The sequence below is a fragment of the Orycteropus afer genome, unplaced genomic scaffold, assembly GCF_000298275.1.
Source record: "Orycteropus afer afer isolate SDZICR_OR568_19922 unplaced genomic scaffold, OryAfe1.0 scaffold00042, whole genome shotgun sequence".
NCBI lineage: Eukaryota > Metazoa > Chordata > Mammalia > Tubulidentata > Orycteropodidae > Orycteropus > Orycteropus afer.
In genome coordinates this window covers 15,555,529-15,579,163 of record NW_006921629.1, presented here as the reverse complement: position 1 = coordinate 15,579,163, position 23,635 = coordinate 15,555,529, and the positions used below count along the sequence as shown (strand labels likewise).

At 43.8% G+C, this 23,635-nt stretch overlaps 1 protein-coding gene across 1 annotated transcript; it reads right to left on the bottom strand.

Annotated features, from left to right (window-relative positions):
• Nucleotides 1–3,645: 3,645 nt before the first annotated feature.
• Nucleotides 3,646–20,936, bottom strand: DHX33 (DEAH-box helicase 33). The gene is made up of 12 exons (XM_007937514.2): nt 20,495–20,936; nt 15,256–15,416; nt 13,844–14,071; nt 13,273–13,443; nt 11,754–11,939; nt 10,954–11,065; nt 9,440–9,599; nt 9,182–9,270; nt 6,822–6,949; nt 6,226–6,429; nt 4,528–4,614; nt 3,646–3,954 (listed from the first exon to the last, which is right to left on the bottom strand). The coding sequence occupies exons 1-12, from the start codon at nt 20,772–20,774 to the stop codon at nt 3,646–3,648; spliced, it is 2,115 nt and encodes a 704-aa protein (XP_007935705.1). The 5' UTR covers nt 20,775–20,936.
• Nucleotides 20,937–23,635: the final 2,699 nt, after the last annotated feature.

Here is a 23,635-nt window from a genome sequence, read left to right as displayed (position 1 = left end):
TATAAAGTAGCAAGACAATAGGTGACAAATTAGTGACAAGGATTAAGACTAATGCTTTATATATGCTAAACAGCTTTCTGTGAATAGGGAAAGGACCCAAGAAAGAGATCACATCCGTCATGTATAAGATTCATTTTTAATGGATTCAATAGTCATGTGCAAGTCAGAGCATTATATACACAAGAGCTCATGTTTCTACAGAGCTATGTCTGAGCAAGACCAGACTCTCAAAATACAACATAAACCCAAACCAATTTGATTTTTTCTGACTTGTTTGTTTTTTGGAAGTTATAAAAATTCTGATCAAATAAAGTATCATACAATTCTTGTTTCCCCAGAGGTACAGTGTTTCCTTATGTGCTTACAGAATAGTATCTGGCCACAGTTCTAAGCAGCTCCTGGTAAGTGGACTGAGCAGATTTAATCATCACAGTACACAGTGAGTCTTACCCAGAATACAAAAGCTTCCCTCTGTCCAGGTATTTTCTTAAAACCAGGAGATGTAACATTAAGGTTTTTGTTTTTTTTTCCAGGACTCCGTGTCTGCAGTTCTTTGCCTTGTAATTAAACTGTTATTTATCACAGACTTCTCACCCTACATGAGGACTGGAAGAAAAATGCCCCAGATGTGCAATCTGCTCAGAGTGCATCTATTTACACGAGGCTGCTCATGGGAACTATTTCATGGGTTGGAAAAGAAATGTCACACCATCAGGGGCTTTACCCATTGGGAAAAAAAAAAAAAAAAAAAAGGAGCTCAAGAATATAATGCAACATCATTGTGAAACAGTTAACTTTCTTAAGAAAGTTTCAATTTAAAGTGTACTGTCCCCTGCAGCTCAATATACATGACCATTTATTTCTCTGTAGTCATTAATACATGGAGTCAGATGGGTTTTCCAATCTGATTTAATCCCTGAGCAGCTATGTTAAAAGTTAACGTCTTAAAAAGCCCAATACAAAACTAAATACCATATTAAAACTCTACCAGAATATTACAGTGATAAACATCTTTCTGTACAGAAATGTTAAAGCTACTTAGAAGGTGCTTACACTTTTACCCTTATTCCCACTCAGAAAAGAATATATATATGTCTGAAAAGTGTTCAGGTATTCAAGCTAGACATAAACTACTTCCAGTGAAGTTTTACCTGAATCAGAGAACACCTCTAGTTAGAGACAATATGCTGAAGAATATAAATAAATTGCTGTACCTCTAATTTTTTTACCATTATGATGAACATTTTCTTAGAAATATATTTCTTTTTACCAAGTCAAACATCCCAGCCCTCTATTTAATAAATGAAAAAAAAACTTAAAAAGAAAAATTTGTCAGAAAGTCAGGAATGGTAATAACCAGTTGATCTGAGGAAGAGTCAGCTAAAAGTGTATGTTTTGTGTATGTGTGCATGTGTGTGAGCTGCCATCAAGTCGGCCCTGACTCATGGCAACCCTATGCACCACAGGACTGGACCATTGTGATCTATAGGGTTTCACTGGCTGATTTTCAGTATATCACCAGACCTACTACTAAGTACCTCCTACTAGGAACTTAGTCTGTCCTAGTCTAGAAGCTCTGCTGAAACCTGTTCAGCATCATAGCATCTCACATGGCTCCGCTGACAGCCATGTGGATCTCTGTCAATTCATTCTGTTTGGCTTAAATGTAACTTTTTAATAGAAATAAGTTACACATGCCCCAACACCCCATGAACACTGGTTAAAAGCTTGAATGCTCAAGACTAGAGCCAGTGTCACAGAAACTGAGCCAACTTTGACATGCACAACTGTGGACAGATCAGATTTTGGGACTGAGACGCTCCATTGCGCTGTAGTCACAGAGAAGAGATCCTAGACCCTGACTGAGGAGACTGTCCTCTTTGAAGAAGATGCCAGGCACGGTTTGGCCCCATGTCTACACACTGCATGATTCACTTTGCAGTGGTAAGTAACGACCAAAACACTGCAGAGACGTGTTTAGACCAATAAAGCAAAATAAAAGAGCTTTCAGGACAAAACATTCCCTGGGGAAAGACAATGTGCTTTTGATAACTGAATACCTAAGAAGAACCTTTGGTGTCTTTTCCCTTCACAAAATATGAGAACAGGAAGAGACTGTGGAGATCTTCCAACTCCCTCTGACAAATGAAACTGAGGGCAGGGCTGGAGAAGGGTGATGAGCACAGTGAGCAAACAGCAAAGCCAGGCTGTACCCAAGTGCCTAACAAGAAGGAAGCAAGATGATATAAAATAATTAAGAAGCAAGGATTATAGGCTTGGAATTGAACTCACTCCCATGGCTTCCACCCAAACAATAGACAGGCATATAGGGTGAACATTTACACCAGGTAAGCACACTCCTTAGAGTAACCAACCATGGGAGATTAGAAGGGCAGCATTTGTACAAGGAGCTAGCTCAGAGGGCAGGAATGCATAGGAAAGAAGGACACAGGGAAGAGGTAACCACAGGGAGGAAGTAGGAAGAGAGCTGTTACACTGTGGCGTTTGCAATCAATGTCATGAAACCAATGTGCATCAACTGCTGTATGGAAAATGAATTTGTGCTATAAACTTTCACCCAAATCACAATTAAAAAAAAAAAGCAGCAGCAGCAAGGAGTACAGAGCCAAAATGTGCATGGAATGAGCTAACACTCTCTGGGTTCTCACTGGATTGCAGCTACCCCCTTCCCACTCCAGCTCTCTGACTAGGGGTCCCTGCCAGAAGAGAGATGGCCAAAGTGTTCCCCAGAGCCATTCCTTCTGCTCATGTTTCTATGATCTCAGTTACCGAGAAAAATGACAACAGAGCATGCTGGGGTCATCATACTCAAAAGTCAGCTTCTAATGCCTACATATGATAAGACTCCAAACATACAAATCAGTCTCAGCCCTGAAAGCATTGATGGGGGATACGCGCTACTGAGACACCAAGGCTGAAGACTCCCCAGGCAGACACAGCTGGCGATCTGAGAGTATACTCCCTTATTGGTCTCCATGTGGAGACAGCAAGAGCAAGTCCATGCCCTGGGCAGTGAAGGGGCAATGGAGAAGCCATCTTGTGAGGTAAGAGACAAAAGTTCCTCCTTCTGGAAACTTCTACAAAAGTCATTTTCTTGTGTTTTCTATTTTAAAACTTCATACAGATAGAAGGACAACATCCAAGCTCTATGACCTCCTATGGCCCCTCTCAGAATGTTCCCCTCACAGTTACAGGAACTCATAGAGCTTTGTTTTACTTGATTCCCATCGTGTGAAAAAACAATAATGGCTCATAATTTATTTTATGTCTATTGCATCTGTCATATGCCAGACACATCTCTAGGTACTTTCCATTCATTTTCCCTGAACTTTATGACCTCAACCCTGAAAGTATCATCATCATCATCATCATCCCCATTTGGCAGATGAGGAAACAGGCTCAGAAGTTAACTAAGTCACCCAGCAAGTATAAATGGCATGTACATTGTCTACATGGTTCAGTCATAGGAGTTTAAATAAAGATGCCTCCAAGCTCTCGGAAGCTGGGCCCGTCGGCTGTATTAAAACTCACTGCCTCTCTCAGTGCCAGCCTAAGAGACTGCTAGCAGAACGGATGTCATCCAAGCTCATGGGCAAGCAGCAATCCTGGCAGCCTTGAGGCAGCTTAGCTCCTGGCGGTTCTCAGCTTCCTGCGGAAGTACTCGGGGGCGGCCTCGTACAGCCACTCGGCGTCCACGACACAAAGGTCTCGCATGTAGCACTTGTTGGTGTAGAGCAACTCAGTATACACAACACAGGCTGGCTTACAGTGGAAGAGGACAGATGAGGGGTGGATGGCCACTGGTTGGTGGGTGTCTGTGGTGGCATAGGTGCCATCTGGCTGAAGTTCTGCTGTGCTCATGAAGAGGCTGTGTGCCAGGCAGCGGCGGATGCTCTCCACGTCTCCTCGGGATGACATGATTGGCATGGACATCTGTTTCAGGAGAAAGGAAGAAGTGGAAAAAGCATTGAAAAAACAGGGGTATCAATAAACACAGACACACACACACACAGATGCACAAATACATCCACAGAAAAGAAAGAGGTCCAGAAGAAACTATACCAAACTTTTAATAGTGGTCATCCCTGGAGGGGGAGGATTACGGGAGACTTTCAAACTGAATGCGTTATTTCTGCATATTCAATGAATAAGCATTTGCTTTTATAATCTAAAAAAACAATAGATATCCCCACTAAATAAATTCTTAGGAAGCATTTTAGTAATGTCAGAAAATGCTTTATAAAAGCATTTGTAAAAGCTGAATATAAATTATACATAAATCTAACTATGTTAAAAAAATGCACTTAAAATACATGGCTAAAAAAAAAACCACTATCAAGAAACACACCAAAATACTGAGATGTGGAATTATGGGTAATTCTTGTTCCTTATTTTCAAATTTTACTACAATGATTATTACTTCTATAATCACTCACAATTTAAAAACTCCTACCTAGAAAAAAGTGACAGCTCAGTCTGCCAAGAGATGGCACGAATAAACAGTACCTTTAAGCAGATATCCCTCAGCTGTGCTCTGACTTCGGCGACTAACATCATATTCTTGCTGTTGACAAAATTCTCCTTACACCAATCCTGAGCAGGATAAAAACAAAGAACACAATCCCCTCATTTTTATAGAGAAAAAATATACAGCCATTTTAGAACACAGCTGAATTCAGGAGGGAGAGAAGGAAAACTTCTGGTGCCCAAAATAAATAGAAGAAAATAGCTTTATATTAAAAATGCATGAAAGGAAAATATTAACAATGCAAACTGAAGTAAAACTCAAAATGTCCTTATGTCAAAAGTCACCATGAAAGGACCTACAGGTTAGAAGAAAATACTGGCATCACCACACCTAAGAAAGAGGTAGTACCTCCAGAAGATTAAAAAAAAAAAACCTACCAATCAACAGAAAAAAGATCAACAATCCAATAGAAAAACAAACAAAGGATATGAAGAGGTACTACAGAAGAACTGCTAACGACCAAAATTAACATATGGATGGATCCTCAACTCTGAAAGAATCATGGTAATAGTTTAAATAGCTGGTGTATTATTTCACATCCACCCGCTTGGCAGAATTGACTAAGAGTTGGAGGGGATCATGGAAATGGAAACTCATACGCATTACTTTGGGGAGCAGAAAAGGTGTTAGCAACACTGGCGAGCCACATGGCCAGCCTGGTAAAGCTCTGACACAGCTATTCCAAGACCCAGCAGCTCCACTCCCAGGGGTTGGCCTCACAGAAATTCTCCCATGTGCAACAAGAAGACATGGACACTGCAGCACCAAAGTGGAAGCAAGGTGCAAGAGGATAATGTAAGAAAATACCTATGGACTAGAGTACGCATGGCTCTGAAGTAAAAGTGTATCACCACAGAGAACATGCACACCAACTTTAGGACCGTGGCTACACAGGGAAAAAGGGACAGGAAAGATCAGGGCTTTCACTGTATCGGCAGCGTTTTAGTTCCTTAAATATAAAGTGAGGCAAATACAGCAAAAAAGTTTACAACTGCTGAAACTGGCTGGTGGCTTGCTTCTTTATTTTAAAGAATTGGATGCTTTAAAATGCAAAGTATAAGCATGCACATTACAGAACAATTACTGACTCTCTCAATAAATCCAAGACTGGATTGCCATTTTCCATCTTGGTCCAGGGAATGAAATATTATATAGGTAAAAATTACCATGAAAAGAGTTAGGAGAAGGTGGTGGGTAAAAAGAAAAAAGAAAAAAACATTATGTAGTTAAAAATCTGAATCACCAAAAAGCGTAAGTAACTTGCTCAAGTTAAGCCCAAGTTAAACACAAGCAGACAACCTCTTATCTCCCTGTCTTCACACAGTTCAGCAATGACAATCTGGTGTTCTTCTCAAGAGTCTGTAGATGATTCAGGGTGCTCTCGTGGCACAAGGGTTAGAGCACTTTGCTGCTAACCAAAACGTTGGGTGTTCAAACCTACCACCCACTCTGTAGGTCAAAGATGAGGCAGTTTACGTCCATAAAGATTTACAGCCTTAAAAACCATAGGGGGCACTTGTACTGTGTCCTATAGTGTCGCTGTGAGTTGGAATCAATTTGATAGCAGTGGGTTTGGTTTGAGTGTAGATGATTTAGCCAAAAATAGAACATTCACTTACAACATGGGCCAGAAAGAAGGAGCTATCAAATCAGAAAAAAAATAGGACAAGGTTCACCTTATTCCCACTCATGTTTTTGAAGGTCCGGTAGATATTCAGCAGGGTAATGTGGTCGCCCTCACTGGAGATGAACTTCTTCCGGACGCTCTGCACCTCATCCCGCCGGGCAGGAGGGTTGTAGAGAATGCTGTCCACGGACAGCAGGGAGACGATGGTCAGTATCTCCTCGGTGCAGTGGAATTTGGAGGACAAAAGAATGGTCTGAAAATCAGAATTAACAACTGGCTAAGCCAAGTTCTTCCCTACTTTCTGAATACAGCATTTCTGTATATTGTTTTTGCATTTTCTCTTCTAGGGAGTGCAAGGGCAGGTGTTTCTAAAACCATGATTATATACGTTCATGGTATTTTTCTTTTTTGTAAAACAGATTCCTGCCTTCCCCACAGAATTCCAAATCCCTTGTGGACAGGGCTCATGAGTTAAGGTCTTTGAATCCCACATGGAACAGAAACCAGTGTTGTAGAGAAAGAGGGGGTTGAAAAAATTTGAAAGAAGAGGTGAGGATTAGTCCAGAAGCACTGGGTTCAGGGCCTACTTAGGGATGGCTAACCCGGAATATACAGAAAGGGGACCGAGGAGACTGTATCATTTACTTTGGCAAATTTGGGTTCTAAAGGAAATGCTGCCATCTTTCTTCCAATTGGAGTCAGGGAAAGCTGGTCATCCTTACGGTCAAGAGCACCTAACAGGTCCAGTTGGGCAATGGCTGCCTGAATGTGATCTAAAGAAACAGAGACACAAAAAGGAGCCAAAAGTCCAAAAAAGGAAGAAGTTGCAGCCAGTTCAGTACCTTCCAGGTGCTTCTGATAACTCTGTATCACACAACAGCAAAGGTCATAGCCACCAGGACCCCCGTGACACACTTTTCCAAGCTGTTAATGACATCACTGTTTCCAGCTCAATTCCCCTTTTTGAATGAATGGCCTGTAAATGTTAAACACCCATACCCTTTAATGTAGCAATGTTACACTTAGGAATTTCACCTACTGATATACACTGTATGGAGATCTACATACATGGATATCCTTTGTAGCTTTATCAGTGGTTAACACATGATTAGACATAGGGGGCATTCACACTGTAGAAATACATACAGCCATTAAAAAGAACAAAAAACAAAAAAACCAAACTCACTGCCATCCAGTTGATTCTAACTCATAGTGACCCCCTGACCCCCACTGGGTTTCCAAAGCTGTAAGTCTTTAAGGAAGTAGATCGCCCCATCTTCCTTCCGTGGAGCAGCTGGTGGGTTTGAATCACTGACCTCCTCGTTAGCAGTCAAATGCCTTAGCCACTATGCCACCAGAGCTCCTTTTAAAAGGAACAAGGATGCTCCTTATCTATTAAAGTGGAACAATCTACAAAATAAGTGGGTGAGTTTTAAGAAAGAAAAAAAATAAATAAAAGCAAGATACAGAACTGTGTGTGGAGTTTACTGCTGTTAATTAAAAAAAAAAAAACGATGAGAGGAAGAACAGGTACTTGCTTTCATTTATCTCACATACACCAAAGAAAGAAATCCTAGTGGCCTAAAAGGCCGTCTGGGGGCTGGGGAGACATGGGTGAGAAAAACACTATTTACTGTTTCCTCTTCTACACTTTTTGAATTTGGAACCATCTGCCTGCACTGCCTATTAGAGAATAAACAAGCACTTCTAAGGATGTAGTAAATAGAGTATACATATCGACAGGGAACAACCTATAAAATGTATTTAGTGATAAAAGCAATGTGCCAGTGTCTACCAGTAGGAGAATGCATAAACACACTTTGCTTTATGCGTACAGTGGCACAGTGTTTAGCAGGGAAAATCCTTCCCCAAACCTTACACAAAATGCTGAACGAAAAGAGAGGTGGCCAGAGAATAAACACACAAGCATGCAAACTTAAACAGCCTATCATTTAGAGGCCCACACACATACCATAACATAAGAGAAGTAAGAGAACTACGAACAGAATGTGGGAGAGTATTTCCCTCACGGAAGTGGGAAGGAAGCGAGTACACCCAGGAGTGGCTGGGCTCTCAGAGGCGCTGGCAGCGGGAACACAGGTGTTTGTTTTATCACTCCATATACTTTGCATATACAGAATGTTACTCCTTTGCATGTAATAATTTAGCAATTAAAAGAAAAAACAGAGTGTAGAGCAATACATAATGTGTGTTGTCATTTGTGGATTTAGGCACAGATATTCTCCAGAAGCCAACAGCTAGAAGTGGTCACAGAGGGTGCTTTATGGGAGGGAGACTGAGATCTTGAGTATTAGGGCTGGGACCCCTGTAGACCCACTCATTCTTTAGGATTTTTTTTTTTTTTTTTTACTTTTGTATTTCTTAAAAAGAGAGAAAGAAAAGGAAAATGGTGTGTTGAAGAGCTGCTAAGTGCCGATGCCATCATCATTCAGAATCCCGATGGTTTACTGTTGCTCCACAGAGAGACTGTCAGTGAGGGCCACCGGCGCACAGGGAGACACAAGCAGGGACAAAGGCTGGGATTGCCTCTCTTCCCTCGTCACCTCCCAGCCCTCAGACGCTCATCCTTTTTGGTGCTCATTAGATGATTCAGCCATAAAAGGAAGGTGCACTCAAACTGCCTTTGGAGCTTATCAAATTCCAGTCTTTTCACTCCTTTAGCTGAGAAAGGGACAATGTCCACTGGGTTTCTGGAATATCCCATGGACCACGCTCAACCACCTTCACTGGTCCAGTGGCCAAGGAACCCACCTGGGAGTCCCTGTACAATAGTAACATTTCTGCACCGGGACCACACTCTGAAAGCCCTGAACCAATCACATCCCAATTTTGATATGTTCTTTTAATAGTTAATGTTACTATCCATCAAATTAAACTAAACAAAGGAGACCATCAAAACATTGTCTTTTTTGAATTTTTAAGGAGAGTCCATCAGCTATTGTTTAGCTACTAAGACCTTCCACAACACATAGGATTCTACTCACCTGGAGATGGTTTGGACATGAAGTCAAAAGTGAGCACATTGGGGACTTTCATTGCCAGGAGCTGTAGCATCACGCTTGCCAGGTTACACCTACAGAGTGAGAGATGCAGGGCATTCACCCGTCTTGGGTCCTCAGGCTTGTGAGTCAGAACAGCTCACTGAGGAGGGCACATGGGAACAGGACAGCACTGGGAAAACATAAGCCAACAGGAGAGGGAGGCAGGACACATGGCAGGAGGGCAGGAGCCACTGAGCTCACCTCTGGATTTCTGGCACGGTCATCTTATCAAACTTCTCAAACTCATCCTCGGTGTAGAGTCGGTAGCAGAGGCCACTGTCCTCTCTGCCAGCCCTTCCCGTGCGCTGCCAAGCCTGGGTCTTTGACACCCGCTGCACAGCCAAGACCTCAAGCCCACTGTCTGGAAGGAAAATGGGCCACACAAATGCTTCACTCTTCTCATATACACATAGTTTCTACAGCCCCAACAAGAAGGAGCATTCCTCAGAACACTAGTGACCTTTCTGAAACACAGGGATCCAGGAAAACTCAAGGCTAGACTGGAAAGCACAAAACCAGGCTGCTTTACAGTCATTTGCCCCTAAGTAAATGAGGCCTTCATTCAAGTGCTAGGTGGAATCTGTTACTGTATTACCAGGAAAACCTCGTGTTCACAGCAAGGAGCCACAAGAGCAGGTTTTAGGTCTTGGCTTAGATCACAAGGTGACTAGCAATCCCAGTTTGCCCAGGATACGTGACTTTCAGTACTAAAACCAGGACGGTTCCTGGCAAACTAGGGGATGTTGGTCTCCCCATCAATCAGTCACTCAGAAATCAAGTGCCTCGAGTGGTATGTGTGTGTGCTTTATCCTTCTCCCAGCTCTATTTCTTTCTGAAGCATAAAGGGGAGCAACTTTCTTGATAGCAGTGCATTCTGTGCCAGGCACTAGAGAACCAAGCCCTTTCACATACATTAGCTCTGAAAGATAGACGTGTGAAAGTTAGCACCCTCCAATGCCTGGCAGTGCATTTCAATCAAACATCTAGGAGCAATCATTTCAGCTCCTCCAATCCTCTGTAGAATAAGGTGAGATGTAAAACAGACCCAAAGAAACTGACTTCAAGCAAGCTCCCTGCTGCACATTCTCAGTAAAAACCTAGTGCTTCCCCCTCTACCCTTCCCCCCAGCCTAGGGAATGTTTTCTTCCCATCCTGAGAGCTCAAAACAAAACCCACTCAACCACACCCACTGCCATTGAGTCGATTCTGACTCACAGCAAGCCCCACTGGGTTTCCAAGGCTTTAATCTTTACAGAAGTAGATTGCCTCATCTTCCCCCGTGGAGCAGCTAGTAGGTTTGAACCGGCAACCTTCTGGTTAGCATCCAAATCTCTTACCCAGTACACCACCAGAGCTCCTTGGGAGCCAAACCAGCCATACTCAAATAATATTATTTTTAACGACAGGCTTGGACCTGGTATCAGGCTGCCCCCGCAACTTCTGACTGGGTTCCAGACCCCTGCCAGCTCCCTGGCCCTCTATTCCCTGGCTGGTTAATGAGCCTGGGCTCTTCTTGGAACCTTGCTTTCTGGGTCTCACATACCTACCTCAGGTCTCCTTTCAGGGCTTGGCTTCCGGACTGGCTCGTTAATGGGCCTGCCACTCAAATCTGAGTTAGCTACAAATGTGAAATGGGGGGAACCTGTGGGACTAGAGGAAACGCAACAGGCACTCACTAGACACAGCAGGGACAGTCATGAGCTACCAAGTCTCACCAGGGTTATACTTCTTTGCTTTAACCATGCCTGTGTCAACTACAAATTTTATTCCTGCAATGGTTATGGAGGTTTCAGCGATGTTGGTTGAAATGATCACTTTGCGATAGCCCTAAAAGAAAACCAAAAAGCCATATGACACACATATGATTTAAAACATATTCCTCACCATTAATTTCCGAAGCAATTCACTCATGATCAAAAAAATATGACTCCATTATTAATGAGAGATTCTATGGAGGTCAGTTATTAAAATGGGTGGCAGGCAGGTGGACAGGGATGTTAGTCTCAAAAGTTTATTTTGAGGCAATGAGATGTGGAGACATAAGCACAAGACTCAGAAGCAGGTGGATGTGGGTGGGAATCCTGGCCCTGCCAATTTATTGACTGTGAGCCCCGAGCAATTATTTCTTTACCTCTCAGGACCTCAATGTTTATAGAATGGGACTGTAACCTAGCTTGCTGGCTCTTGGGAGGAAGAGACAGTGTTATGATGCATCAGCCCTGTGTGCGGCTCATCACAGGAACACGATGAATGGATAGATGTGCCCTGTTTGTGTTGGACCTTAGGAGGGTCACTCATTTCCTTCTCACCCTCACCCTCAACCACTACAACAGTCTCCTTGTTCTTTCCTCGGGGTGCTATCTCTGTAGCTAGGCATTGTATTCTTGTTGGCTTTTCAACTGGTTTGTCTGGTCCCTGAGCACCGCGCCCTGTTCTCTTATCAGGAACTTGATGTCATGGCACATCTGTCCAAGCCCAGGGACGGGACTGGACAGGAGGTGGTGTACTTACTCACCTTGGGGGCCCCCTGGAAGACACGGAGCTGCTGGGTGTAGGGCAAGGAGGCATACAGAGGAAGGACCAGCATTGGAGGGCAGCCGTCTGGGAGGTGCTTTGCAATGTCTCGGCAGGTCTTGCTCATTGCTTCGATCTCCTCCTGCCCAGTGAGGAACACCAGGATGTCCTGAGAAGAAGGGGCTTCCTATGAAGAGGCAAAGTAGGTGCTTACTCAGAGTTGATAGAAATTCAGGCCAGAGCTGCACAGAACCTAGTAGAGCATATATAACTGTGTCTTACAAGAAAGGAGGCATAGCAATGGTGGAATACTAACAATGTACAGCAATAATATTGTAATTATTAATACTTGGTTTAAAAACATTGTGCTATAATTACATTGAAAAGATGGAGGAGGGAGACAAGTCGGGAGGCATGTGCTAAGCCCTCACATACCATGGTAAGATTTAATGTATAATGCTTAATAGTAATCAAGGGAGCCCTGGTGGCTCAATGGTTAAGTGTTCAGCTGCTAATCAAAAGGCTGGCCATTTGAACCCCCAGCTGCTCTGCCAGAGAAAGACCTGGTGATCTGCTTCTGTAAAGATCACAGCCAAGAAAACCTTATGGGACAGTTCTGCTCTGTCACATGCAGTCACTAAAGAGTCAAATCAACTTGACAGCCTCTAACAGCAACAATATTGGTCAATCAAGAAACAGCAATATAAGCAGGCTATTTAGAAACACAGGTAGTCTCCAACTTATGACACACTGGAGTTACAACAAACCCCATTTATGACTGACTGTTGTTTTGGGGTTTTTTTGGTATATCTTATTGTTAATAATATGTTACAGCATGTAATTTGCTGACGTTATCATTCTCAGAAATTCACTTGCAGATGTTCAATTTTGATTTCCTGTTCAAAATACTGCCAGATTTATAAAGACAGTGATACAAAGGTAGTAATAATGAAAACTAAAAAAACCAAGGAACTCAACTTACATCAGAACTGACTTATGACAGAGGACGAGAACTCCATCATAATCACTTAGATTAAAACAAAAATTCATTTTAAAAAATGCCTGTCTCTACATTTTCTCAGAATGTTAACAGGAAGGTCAAAATAATTGAACTGTATATAAACAAAACAAAACTGGGGTGGTCTTATCACTCATTTCTTTCTTTCTTTTTTTTAACAAGAAAGAGTTTTAATTCCTACAGAACCTAATGTGATGATCTTGAAGTACTGGAATCCAGGTAATTTTTTTAGTTTAGTTTTTTTTTTTTTTTAATTGTGATTTAGGTGAAAGTTTACAGAGCAAATTCACTTTCCATACAGCAGCTCACATACACTTTGTCTCATGACATTGACTGCAATTCCCCACAATGCAACAGCTTCCTCCACTTCCTCCCCTTAGTTACCTCTTCCCTGTGTCCTTCCCTCCCATGCACTCCTGCCCTTCATGATTAATCTCTCCAAGGAGTGTATCTACCTGATGTAAATGTTCAGCTCATAGAATATCTGAATCCCAGCCCATACCTGGTGGATCTGGAAGACTGAGACTAATGCTGCATGCAGGTAATCATTCTGAGGCTGTTTAGTGTAGAAAATCTGGATTGGGTGCTGCCGGCCTTCTAGGTAGAGGACAGGGGCTCCATTGAAGTACTGAGAGAAGAGGTCCACATCCATTGTGGCTGACATCACAATCACCTGTGCAAGAGACAAAGATGAGACAGGAAACCAAACTGGACAGCCTTTCTGTATGCCTCCCAATAGCAAAAAGCAGATGATGAAGGCCTGTGTCACTCCCACCACATTAACTTCCCCCATGGTTCAGAAGGAGACTGGGCAAAGGAAAACACACTGAAGAAGAAATAAAGGACTATTTCCTTATATGTAGTGAGCCCTGGTGGTGCAGTGGTTAAAGGGCCTGGCTGCTGACTGAGAGGTCAAGGTTCAAACCCATCAGCCACTTCATGTGAGAAAAGATGAAGGTCTGGTTCCATAAAGATTTACAACCTACTCTGTTCTATACGGCTGCTATGCGTAGGAGTCAACTCAACAGCAGTGAGTTTGGGTTTTTTTGTTTCCTTGACTGTGTTATACGTACTTTGAGAGGCAGTTTCCCCAGTTCCTTCCGCCGCCTCTGTGCAGTTTTCACCACCCCAAAGAGCACATCTGTATGGATAGTCCGCTCGTGGGCTTCATCCAGGATGACACAGCTGTACTTCCGGAGCAGGGAGTCTGAAATTGCTTCACGGAGAAGCATGCCATCAGTCAGGAACTTGATCTTGGTGTCTTCTGAGGTGACATCATCAAAGCGGACTGTATAGCCAACCTATGGAAAACAATCATCCACTCACTCATCAAACACTTGTTGCATGATGACTGTGTGCCTAACGCTGTGCTAAGTGCTTGCGCCATCACAGTGACCAAGACCAACAGTAACACCACTCTCAGAGCATACACTCCAGTGGGGGAGAAAATGAACTTGTACATTTAACTGCAGCAGTAACAACATGACAAAGAATTACAACTAGCCTATAAAAGAACACCTAGAAAGAAAATGAATAGAGAGAGTATCTGAACAGCCAACTAGACCTTACAGACATATACAGAACACTCTACCCAACAATAGCACAATATACATTATTCCCCAGTACACATGTAACATTCCCCAAGGCAGACCAAACGTTAGGTCACAAAGTAAGTCTTCATATATTTAGAAAGACTGAAATCACACAAAGGATCTTCTCCAACCACAATGGAATGAAACTAGAAATCAATAACAGAAGGAAAACTGGAAAAAGCACAAGTATTTGGAACTTAAAATTAACCTATATACCCCAAGCTACTTACTCTTTCATGTGAAGCTATATACAGTCATGGAGAGAGGGGCAAGAAGTTTTTAAGTGAAAACACCCACACACAAACACAACAAAATTTGTCTTAGATGGTCTTATAGATTGCCTCTTTTCTTTTAACTCATCAATACCCATATATATGTTAGAATAAAGCTTATAATTTTTCCAGAAAGATAGGTAGTTATTATTTAACAGAGGAGCTCTGGTAGCATAGTGCCTAAGGCACTTGACTGCTCACCAGAAGGCTGGCAGTTCAAACCCACCAGCCTCTCCTCGGAAGGAAGGTTGGGCAATCCTACTTCCGTAGTGATACTGCCTCGGAAACCCAAGGAGGGGTCGCTATGAGTCGGGGCCGACTTGACGGCAAAACAACAACAACAACAACAACTGAAGCCTTAAAAATACTCATAGAAAAGCAACTAATTTATTCAACTTGCAAACAGATTTTGAAAGCAAAGCAAACAGGACTAACTGCTTATCAGCCCCTCAGCTCTCTCAGGAACTAGTGAAAAACTCTGAGATAGGCCTGAAGGGCAGTGGCAAGAAAAAGGCTTTCTGTGTTTAAAGAGAAGTCTTGTTTAGAAAAACAGAAGTGGAGGAAAGTGGTAGGAGGGGGAAGAATTGTCTGTTCTTGACTGTAAAGAAGAAAATCAGGTACCAGCTTCCCAAGTTCAGTTCTCTTCTCATCTGAGACTCTGGTAGCCAGAGAGATGGCGGCCACCCGACGGGGCTGGGTCACAGCAATGACGCCCTGGTGGCCGATCCCTCCTTCGTAGAGGTACTGAGGGAGCTGCGTTGTTTTCCCGGAGCCGGTTTCCCCTGGGAAATGGAAAAAAAAATTCATTTAAATGTAAATGAGTACAAACTACACCTAACAAATGGACAGCAGAGGGATAGGATAAAAGAAGACACTGAGTTGGTGAAGCTTCAGGAAGGCGGGCACTGCGGGCACTGCTGGGGGAGCACCAAGAAAACCTCATGGAGCAGTTCTGTTCCATAGGAACTGACTTGATGGCAATGATCAACAACGATGACAATCTTAAAATGCATTTCCTGTTCAACGCAACTTCACTTATAAACATATGTCCTACAAAATTACTCGCACAAATAAGCAAAGATACTGCTTTCTAACAAAATTAATACTTTAAGTATTTGTTCATGTGAAGTAATAACTGGCTCCAAAACTTTTCTGAGATGTACTTTTCACTTTCAAAATTTAATAGTTACTCAATATCCCAATGTCGTTTCTTTTTGGCATTGGTTCAACATGCATCTGAGGAGGTCGTTTTTGTTAGGTGCCACTGAGTCGACCGCAATTCATAAGAATCCCATGTGGCAGAGCAGAACTGCCCCAAAGGGTCTCCCAGCCTGTAATCTTTATGGAGCAGACTACCAGGTCTCTTTCCCAAAGAGCTGCTGGTGGATTTGAACTGCTGACCTTCCAGTTAGCAGCTGTACTTAGCCATTGTCTCACCAGGGCTCCTTACATCCAAGGTTACTAATCAATAAACCACAAAGTGCCAAACAGGAGCATGTGCAGTAGGAGCCCCCCAAGAGGGAGTGATGGGGAGGGGGCTGAACCCTCAGGCACTACTAACTCAAAGCCATTTATCCAATACAGGGGTGTGGGCTTTAATAGGGAACATAAAAAAGAAGGGCACTTAAAGGACATATGAATAGCAGAAGAAACTCTGCTGGCACACATTTAGCTGCTAACCAAAAAAGGTCAGTGGTTTGAACCCACCAGCCACTCCGTAGTAGAAAGATGAGGCAGTCTGCTTCCATAATGATTTACAGCCTTGGAAACTCTATGGGGCAGTTCTACTCAGTCCTATAGGGTTGCTGAGTTGGAAGTAACTCAATGGCAGTGGGTTTGGTTTGGTTTTATAAGGAGCATAGGGAACCCATAAGAAATATTTATGGAATAGCTGACAATGAACATATACCAGTGCCAGGCACTGTTCTAAGCATTTTACATGGATTATTTCACTTAATACAATAATCCTGAGACAGGTACTATTATCACCCTCACTTTAGAGATGGAGAAACTGAGGCTTAAAGGTTAAGCAATTTGCCCAAAGGCAATGCACTAAATGGCAGTCAGGATTCAAACCTAAGAAGTCTGATTCCAGAGCCTGCACTAATTACCACTACTTATTCCGAGGGGCTGGTTGGCATTTCAACCCACCAACCTCTCTGCAGGAGAAAGATGAGGCAGTCTGTTTTCAAAAATATTTACAGCCTTCTGAACTATATGGGGCAGTTCTACTCCACCCTATAGGGTCACTATGAGTTGGAACTGAGTCAATGAGAATGTTTTTTTTTTTTTTTGTTTTGTTTTGTTTCTTCTGAGGGATTTGGGGTAAGAAGGACCAAACCAAACTCAGTGCCATCAGGTCAATTCAAGGAGAAGGACCGAACCAGAAATTCATTGCCATCGAGTCAACCCAAGGAGAAGGACGGTCCCCCCAAACACACACATACACTGTAGCCATAACAAACTCCTAATTTGCAGCTTTCTTCAAACACTCTACCTTTGCCCACACTATTACAGCATGCCTTCCCTCAACTTGATTATCTGGCAATGTCTAGTCTCTGGGATGAGTTACGGTTCACATTCTCTTCTCTCTCTGAGGCTGAGCTGGTACACCTTCTCTGTGCTCCTTGGTGCCTTCGCCATCTCTCCTCTAGCACTTACCAGCCTACATTCACTAAAATGCCCAATTATAACATCAGGAATTGATGGTACTAAAAAAAGACCAGGTTTGGTGGTCTGATAGAGTCTGGTGAGACCCCTGAGACTATGGCCCTAGTTACCCTTCAGGTCTGGAACTGAACTCACACCTGTGGGTTCCAGCCAAACAACAGACAGCCATTTGGGGTAGACAGATCTGGTAGATACACTCCTTGGACTAATCAATCACTGGAGAACAGAAGGGCAGTGTTTGCACAGGGAGATATAGCTCAGGAGGTGGGTGACCTGAACAGCACCTAACAACAAATAGAACATCAAACTTTGTAGACCTGTGAGTCCTTTCCTTCCCTTGTTGCCACTACCTCTCTGACCCCATAGAGACCTACAGTGACAGTATTTCTGCATTTTCTCCCCGTCCACTAGGCCCTACTGACTGCTCATCCTGCCTGATCTAGCCAAGAATCACAGATGAAGAATCTGATTATTTTGCACTTCTCCTGCTGAATCCACCAGGCAAAACCCCAAACTTAGATCAATGTCTACCTCTGTCCATCTTCTCCGCTCTTACATGGCAAAGAAGGCAACTAAGCACTGCTAAAGTAAAATAACCACATGGGAGGGAAGAGGTTATAACTATAGGGACGAAGTAGGAAGAGAGCTGTTACATTGTGGGGAATGGTAGTCAATGTCATGAAACAAAATGTGTATGAACTGCTGTGTGGAAAATTAATTTGCTCTGTAAACTTTCACCCAAATCACAATAAAAATTGAAAAATAAGGGAAAATAACCCAAGTGTGCAAACTAAGATCTAAGTTTGTAGCAGGGCCAAAATGGCATCTGCCAACCAGCACTGCCATTGGTCTTTTTTCTTATGTTGTAGCCTGCCTTCTGTCTCCATCCTCTCCAAGGGTCTACCTGAGGCTTGTGCCTCCCATTCTCAGCAGAGCTCCTGTGTCTATTTCATAGAAAAAAATGAAGTCTTTAAGTATGATCTCCCCAACCTCCTCCTCCAAGCTTTTTTACAGTCACACCCACTCTTAACCTCCTTTTTCCAGCCCCACGGCCTCTTAGACATTCTTCCTCCTACTCCAGGCCAGCTCTGCATCGAGCCTTGTCACCATGCATCCCTCTTCCCCATGTCTTCCCATCTTTGCTCTTTAGTGTACTCTTTCCATCTTCAGCCGCTCTCTCTACTGCATTCTTCTCCTCAGCCTGTGATTACTTATGAGTTTCTCTCTGCCTCCCTCTTTTTTCTCAAAGCAGAAGCCTGCTTCATTCTCTCCCCTCCTACTTATTCCTTAGGCTCTGAGAAGGCAGCTCCTACTCCCACAGCTCTCCTGAAATCCACAATTAATACCTCTTCTCCAAATTCAGTGGGCCTCCTTTGGGCCCCTATCTTACTGGATCTAATTGCTGCCTCTGCTCACTCCCTCCTTCTGACAACTCTATATTCAATTGACCACCAGCTCTTCATCTCTTTGGCAGTTCATTCTTTCGGTCCTACAGGAGCTCCTCTTACTTTCGTTGTTGTTGTTGTTGTTTTGCCATCGAGTCGGCCCTGACTCATAGCGACCCCTCCTTGGGTTTCCGAGGCAGTATCACTACAGAAGTAGGATTGCCCAACCTTCCTTCCGAGGAGTGGCTGGTGGGTTTGAACCTCTTACTTTACCTATCCTAAAACGTTGGAGATCAAGGGTTCTGGCAATAAGGACCCGCCCCACAACTATGCCACTTAATACATGAACCTGAAATTACTACTGCCTATCAGACTGGGCTGTTTCTCGCCTCCAGTTAGTCTCTCCCGCGGGGTCTCCCCTCTGCGGAGAATGCCCTCCCTCCTGTCACCTAACTCACTCATCCTCAGCATTTAAGACCCTGCTCAACGACCACCGGACCCATCTCCCCCCGACCTTCCTCCCAAACTGCTCAGATTGACTCTTCTAAGCTCCCAAAGCCCCGTACGCCCCCTCCACCGCAGTCCTTTCACACTGAAGGTAGGTCTTTACACACGTCAGCCACTCCCACGAGACTGTTAGGGCATCCAGGGCAGAGCTGTCCGACTTTTCTTCGAGGACCTTTCCAGGCCTGGCTGCGAGTCAATCTGAAGCCAGAGTTCTAGCAGCCTCCAGGAAAATCTTTAACCAGAAACCTTTTAGTGTCAGCAATGCTAACAGGACTTTTGTAATTCTAAACACTCCTTAGGGCCTTTATCTGCCCTCCAGTCTCAGCAGGTATCAAGGAACTTCCTCCGAACTCAGCACGCATCACAAAAGCCATCCGGATTCAGCACGTATCGGAGATTTGCTCTACTCCTGAAAGTCTCCCACATATCTGAGCCGCATCCTCCCTAGATAATATTTTCCTAAGTGAACTCTAGGGAGCTCTGGTAGCATAGTGGCTAAGACACTTGCCTGCTAACCAGACGGCTGGTGGTTCAAACCCACCAGCCACTCCTCGGAAGGAAGGTTGGGCAATCCTACTTCCGTAGTGATACTGCCTCGGAAACCCAAGGAGGGGTCGCTATGAGTCAGGTTTGACTCGACGGCACATAACAACAACAACAAGTGAACTCTGGAGCCGGGGGAGGGGGGGGTTCATTACGTCCCCCAACATCTTAGATCACTGCCCTAAATCCCTTAGCAACAACCAATCATCTGTACCCTCTCGCCCTGGTGCTGCCCCCTCCCCATATTATTCCATAAATTGGTGAGAATATTGGGGCAGGGGGTCTTTTGCTTAAGCCACTGACCTGGTAAGGGCAAAGACCCTAACTTAAGTTAGCTAATAAACTTTCCTAGTGCATTTGCAGGGAGCTCTGGTAGCATAGTGGCTAAAGCACTTGACTGCTAACCAGAAGGCTGGTGGTTCAAACCCACCAGCCACTCCTCGGAAGCAAGGTTGGGCAATCCTACATCCGTAGTGATACTGCCTTGGAAACCCAAGGAGGGGTCGCTATGAGTCGGGGCCGACTCCACGGCACATAACAACAACAACAACAAGTGCATTTGCATTGTCGTGTGTTGGCATATTCCTCTCTTCCGAGCATCTCCTTTATAGCCTGGGTACAACATGGCCAGAAAAGATGTTCAGGTTTGTTGCGGAAACTAATGAGTACAACAGGATGAGAAGCACCTCAGAAAATGTGTTCCCGCAGAACCCGGAACAGCGAGTAAAGAACCGCTCGGACGCGCGTGCACTCACCGATGAGGACGGCGTTGTCCAGGTTTCGGAGGTGGGTCAACAGTTGCCCCCGAGCCTGGAAGATGGGCAAACTTCGGCGCTGCAACTCCACAGCTTCGCGGTAAGGAGTGGCAGAGGGATGGGCCAGGGATGGCTGCTGCCTTCGGCCTCCTCCTCCTCCGCCGCCCCCAGCCAGCAGCATCACCACTCGCCTCCCAGGAGGGCAGGATCCAGAGCGGTTCCGAGGTCCGGAACCCGGCCGGAATCTCTTGATCGGGGGGAAGCCCGCCTCCTCAGGCATGTCGGGATGGCACTGCGACGGACTCGCGAGGGCGACAGCAACCGCCTCCTGAAGGCGCGGGCAGATAACGCGAACCTGCCGCCACGTGCTGGCGGCTCCCGGCGACCACCGATGACCTCACGGCCACCCCCAGCCCTAAGGAACGGCACTACAGCTCCCAGCACGCACTGGGGACCTGGGAAGGCTTTCACTTCCTCGGGATCGGGCGAGCAGGGCAAGAGGTACAACGAGGAAAAGGACCCAAGTGACAACAGCAGAAAACAAGGTTTACGGTTCCGTGGGACCTCTCGGCTTGGATACAGGCCTATTACCGTTCCGGCAACTCGAATAAGTTACTCGTCAAGGAGAAGTATTTAGTTCTGTAAAATCAATGAGGAGCACAAACATTTTGCATCATTTAATCCTCTAAACCTTATCAATTATATGGTAGATGCTGGTATCGTCCCTAATTTACAGATGAAGAAACAGACTTCTAAGATTAAACTCATTTAGATATTACAAAAGCTGAATGCTGAAAAGGATGCTAGTAATCATCTTGTGTTACAGAAGAGGTAAGTGAAGTCTATGATTCTCTAAGAGTCGTGTATTTTCCTCAGAAAGTGACTATCCCAGTGGTCGTGGTCTGCTGTATTCCAAGCAGGGAAAAGGGAGTTCAATGGAATTAAAAGTCTTTTACGCCTTCTTTCCTTCAACTACTGCCACACAGTCAAGTTCTCAACAAGGCTTTCCAAACCCAGTGTATGTATACACCAATCAGTGAAAAGATTCAAGACTCCAGGGAGGAAAACAGGATATAACTAGTTTCTCTGCTCTATGTTAAAAGCTTAAACGATATGCTGGTTCACCCCAAAAGACTGAGTACCAGCTGTTTCCTTTGCATATAAGAAATACCATTACCAGAGGATTCGCTATAAACTTCCACTTAAGTGAAGGACTTTGGACATCTTCTGAAGCTCAGATAAGGAATTTGGCTGCTAGCCAAAGTCAGTGGTTCAAACCCACCAGCAGCAGTTCCATGGAAGGAAGATGAGGCAATCTACTTCCAATAAATATTTACAGACTCAGAAACCCAATAGGGGTCGCTGTGAGTTGGAATCGACTAGATGGCAGTGAGTTTGGTTTGTTTTTTGGTGTTGTTAAAAGTCCTTCTCCACTTTTCTCTGGGTCAGAGACAATCTCTCATTGCTGATAGTGTAGTGACCATGGGGTTATGGAAAATGTACATGTTGAACTAATAGATAGGTATTTGATAAAATTTATCTTCTTTCCCCTAAATATTAGTTTAGCAAGGCAGCTCAAAACTAAAAGGGAAACTAACTCTCAAATTATGGAACTTGAGTAGAACATCCAGACAGACCCCACTCCTTTATCCGAGTGTTTTCCAGAGTAACCTAATTCAGGATTCCTATGATCTGGATGATTGTTAAGATGCAATGAGTGAAATCTTGTCGAGACCACATGCCCTGCCTCTAAAAGCAGCCACTAATCAGCTCTAAGCAATAGCTGCTGTGTAGGAATGCAGGCCTATTGCCAGAACTTACAATTTTTTTCCAAGAAAAACCAAAAATGAGTATTTTTACGTGCAATCTGGCAATTAAAAAATGTTAGCTCAAAACTGTTAAATGGTGCAGGCAAAACAAAGCGTATCTGTAAGTAACTCATCTGTAACCTCTGGTCCAGAGGTATGCAGCCTAAAGCTAAGTGGTCCAGAGTTGAAAAATAAAATCCTACACAAGCATCAAGCAATGTTGCCCACATTTCTCCCATATTGGTGGTCTGAAATCTGTAGTCCCTCTTAAAGAAAAGGCTCCTGTGGTTAAATGGCTTGCATATGCAAATGTTAAAGTGGCATCATGTACAAACGCTGACAGACTTCTAACTATTCAAATAATATCCAGGCTCTTCCTCCAAAAGGTCAATTGTCAAGACACATTTTATTCTTATCTAGGATGGTCTTTACTATCTAACCATGACTTCTTGCTAACAGTCCCTATTGTTGGCTGGATCATTTGGCCACCAAACTTTGCTCTTGAACATGTTGTTTGCTTCATCCCACTTCCAGAGACCAATCACAAGCCTCAGCAACTAGGTACAAGTTTGCATGCATACACATTAATCCCTCTAGAATTAAAAATACCAGATAGTAGTTTGCTGAGCAATAAACAAAGTATTTATTCAGCACCTATGTGCCAAGCACTGTCCTAGGCACTGGTGGATACAAAAATTTAAAACATGGTCCCTGCCCTTAAGGAGCTTACAATCTCATGAGGGAGACAAGACTAATATACATGTGCCAACTAGGAACAGTACAGGACAGTATGTAATTTGGTGTAGGAGTATGTTGTACAGACTTGAAGCTTTATAGGGATTCAGAGAGACAATGAAATGGGTCTTAAGAGTCAGGATTTCTTGAGGAACCAGGAACTGTACCGGGCCTTGAAGGACTGAAGACTTAAATTGGGGTCCCTGTTAGGGAGAAGCAGGAATAAGGTTCAGAGGAAGACAAAAAAGTGTGCATTTGATATAGACTAAGAAGTCACTGGATAAGTGACTTGATCAGACAAGGTTCAACAGCTTTAATGCAAACTCATCAAAATATGGGAGTTTAGGGGGCATCCTGCAGTACACTGAAAGTGACAGAATTATGACTGACAACAAAGATGGCAATCACCAGTTAAAGGAAAACAACATAAAATGCTGGCAGGATAGATGATAATTCTAGGAAGTCCCTTAGCCAACAAAGTAATAGCTTCAATATTTCCTAATTTTCAGAATCCCCTACAGAGGTCTGTATAGATGTCCACAGAGAGTGAGGGTTTCGTTTCATTACCAAGACCCAGGACCTGTGGGTGCTCTCTGTA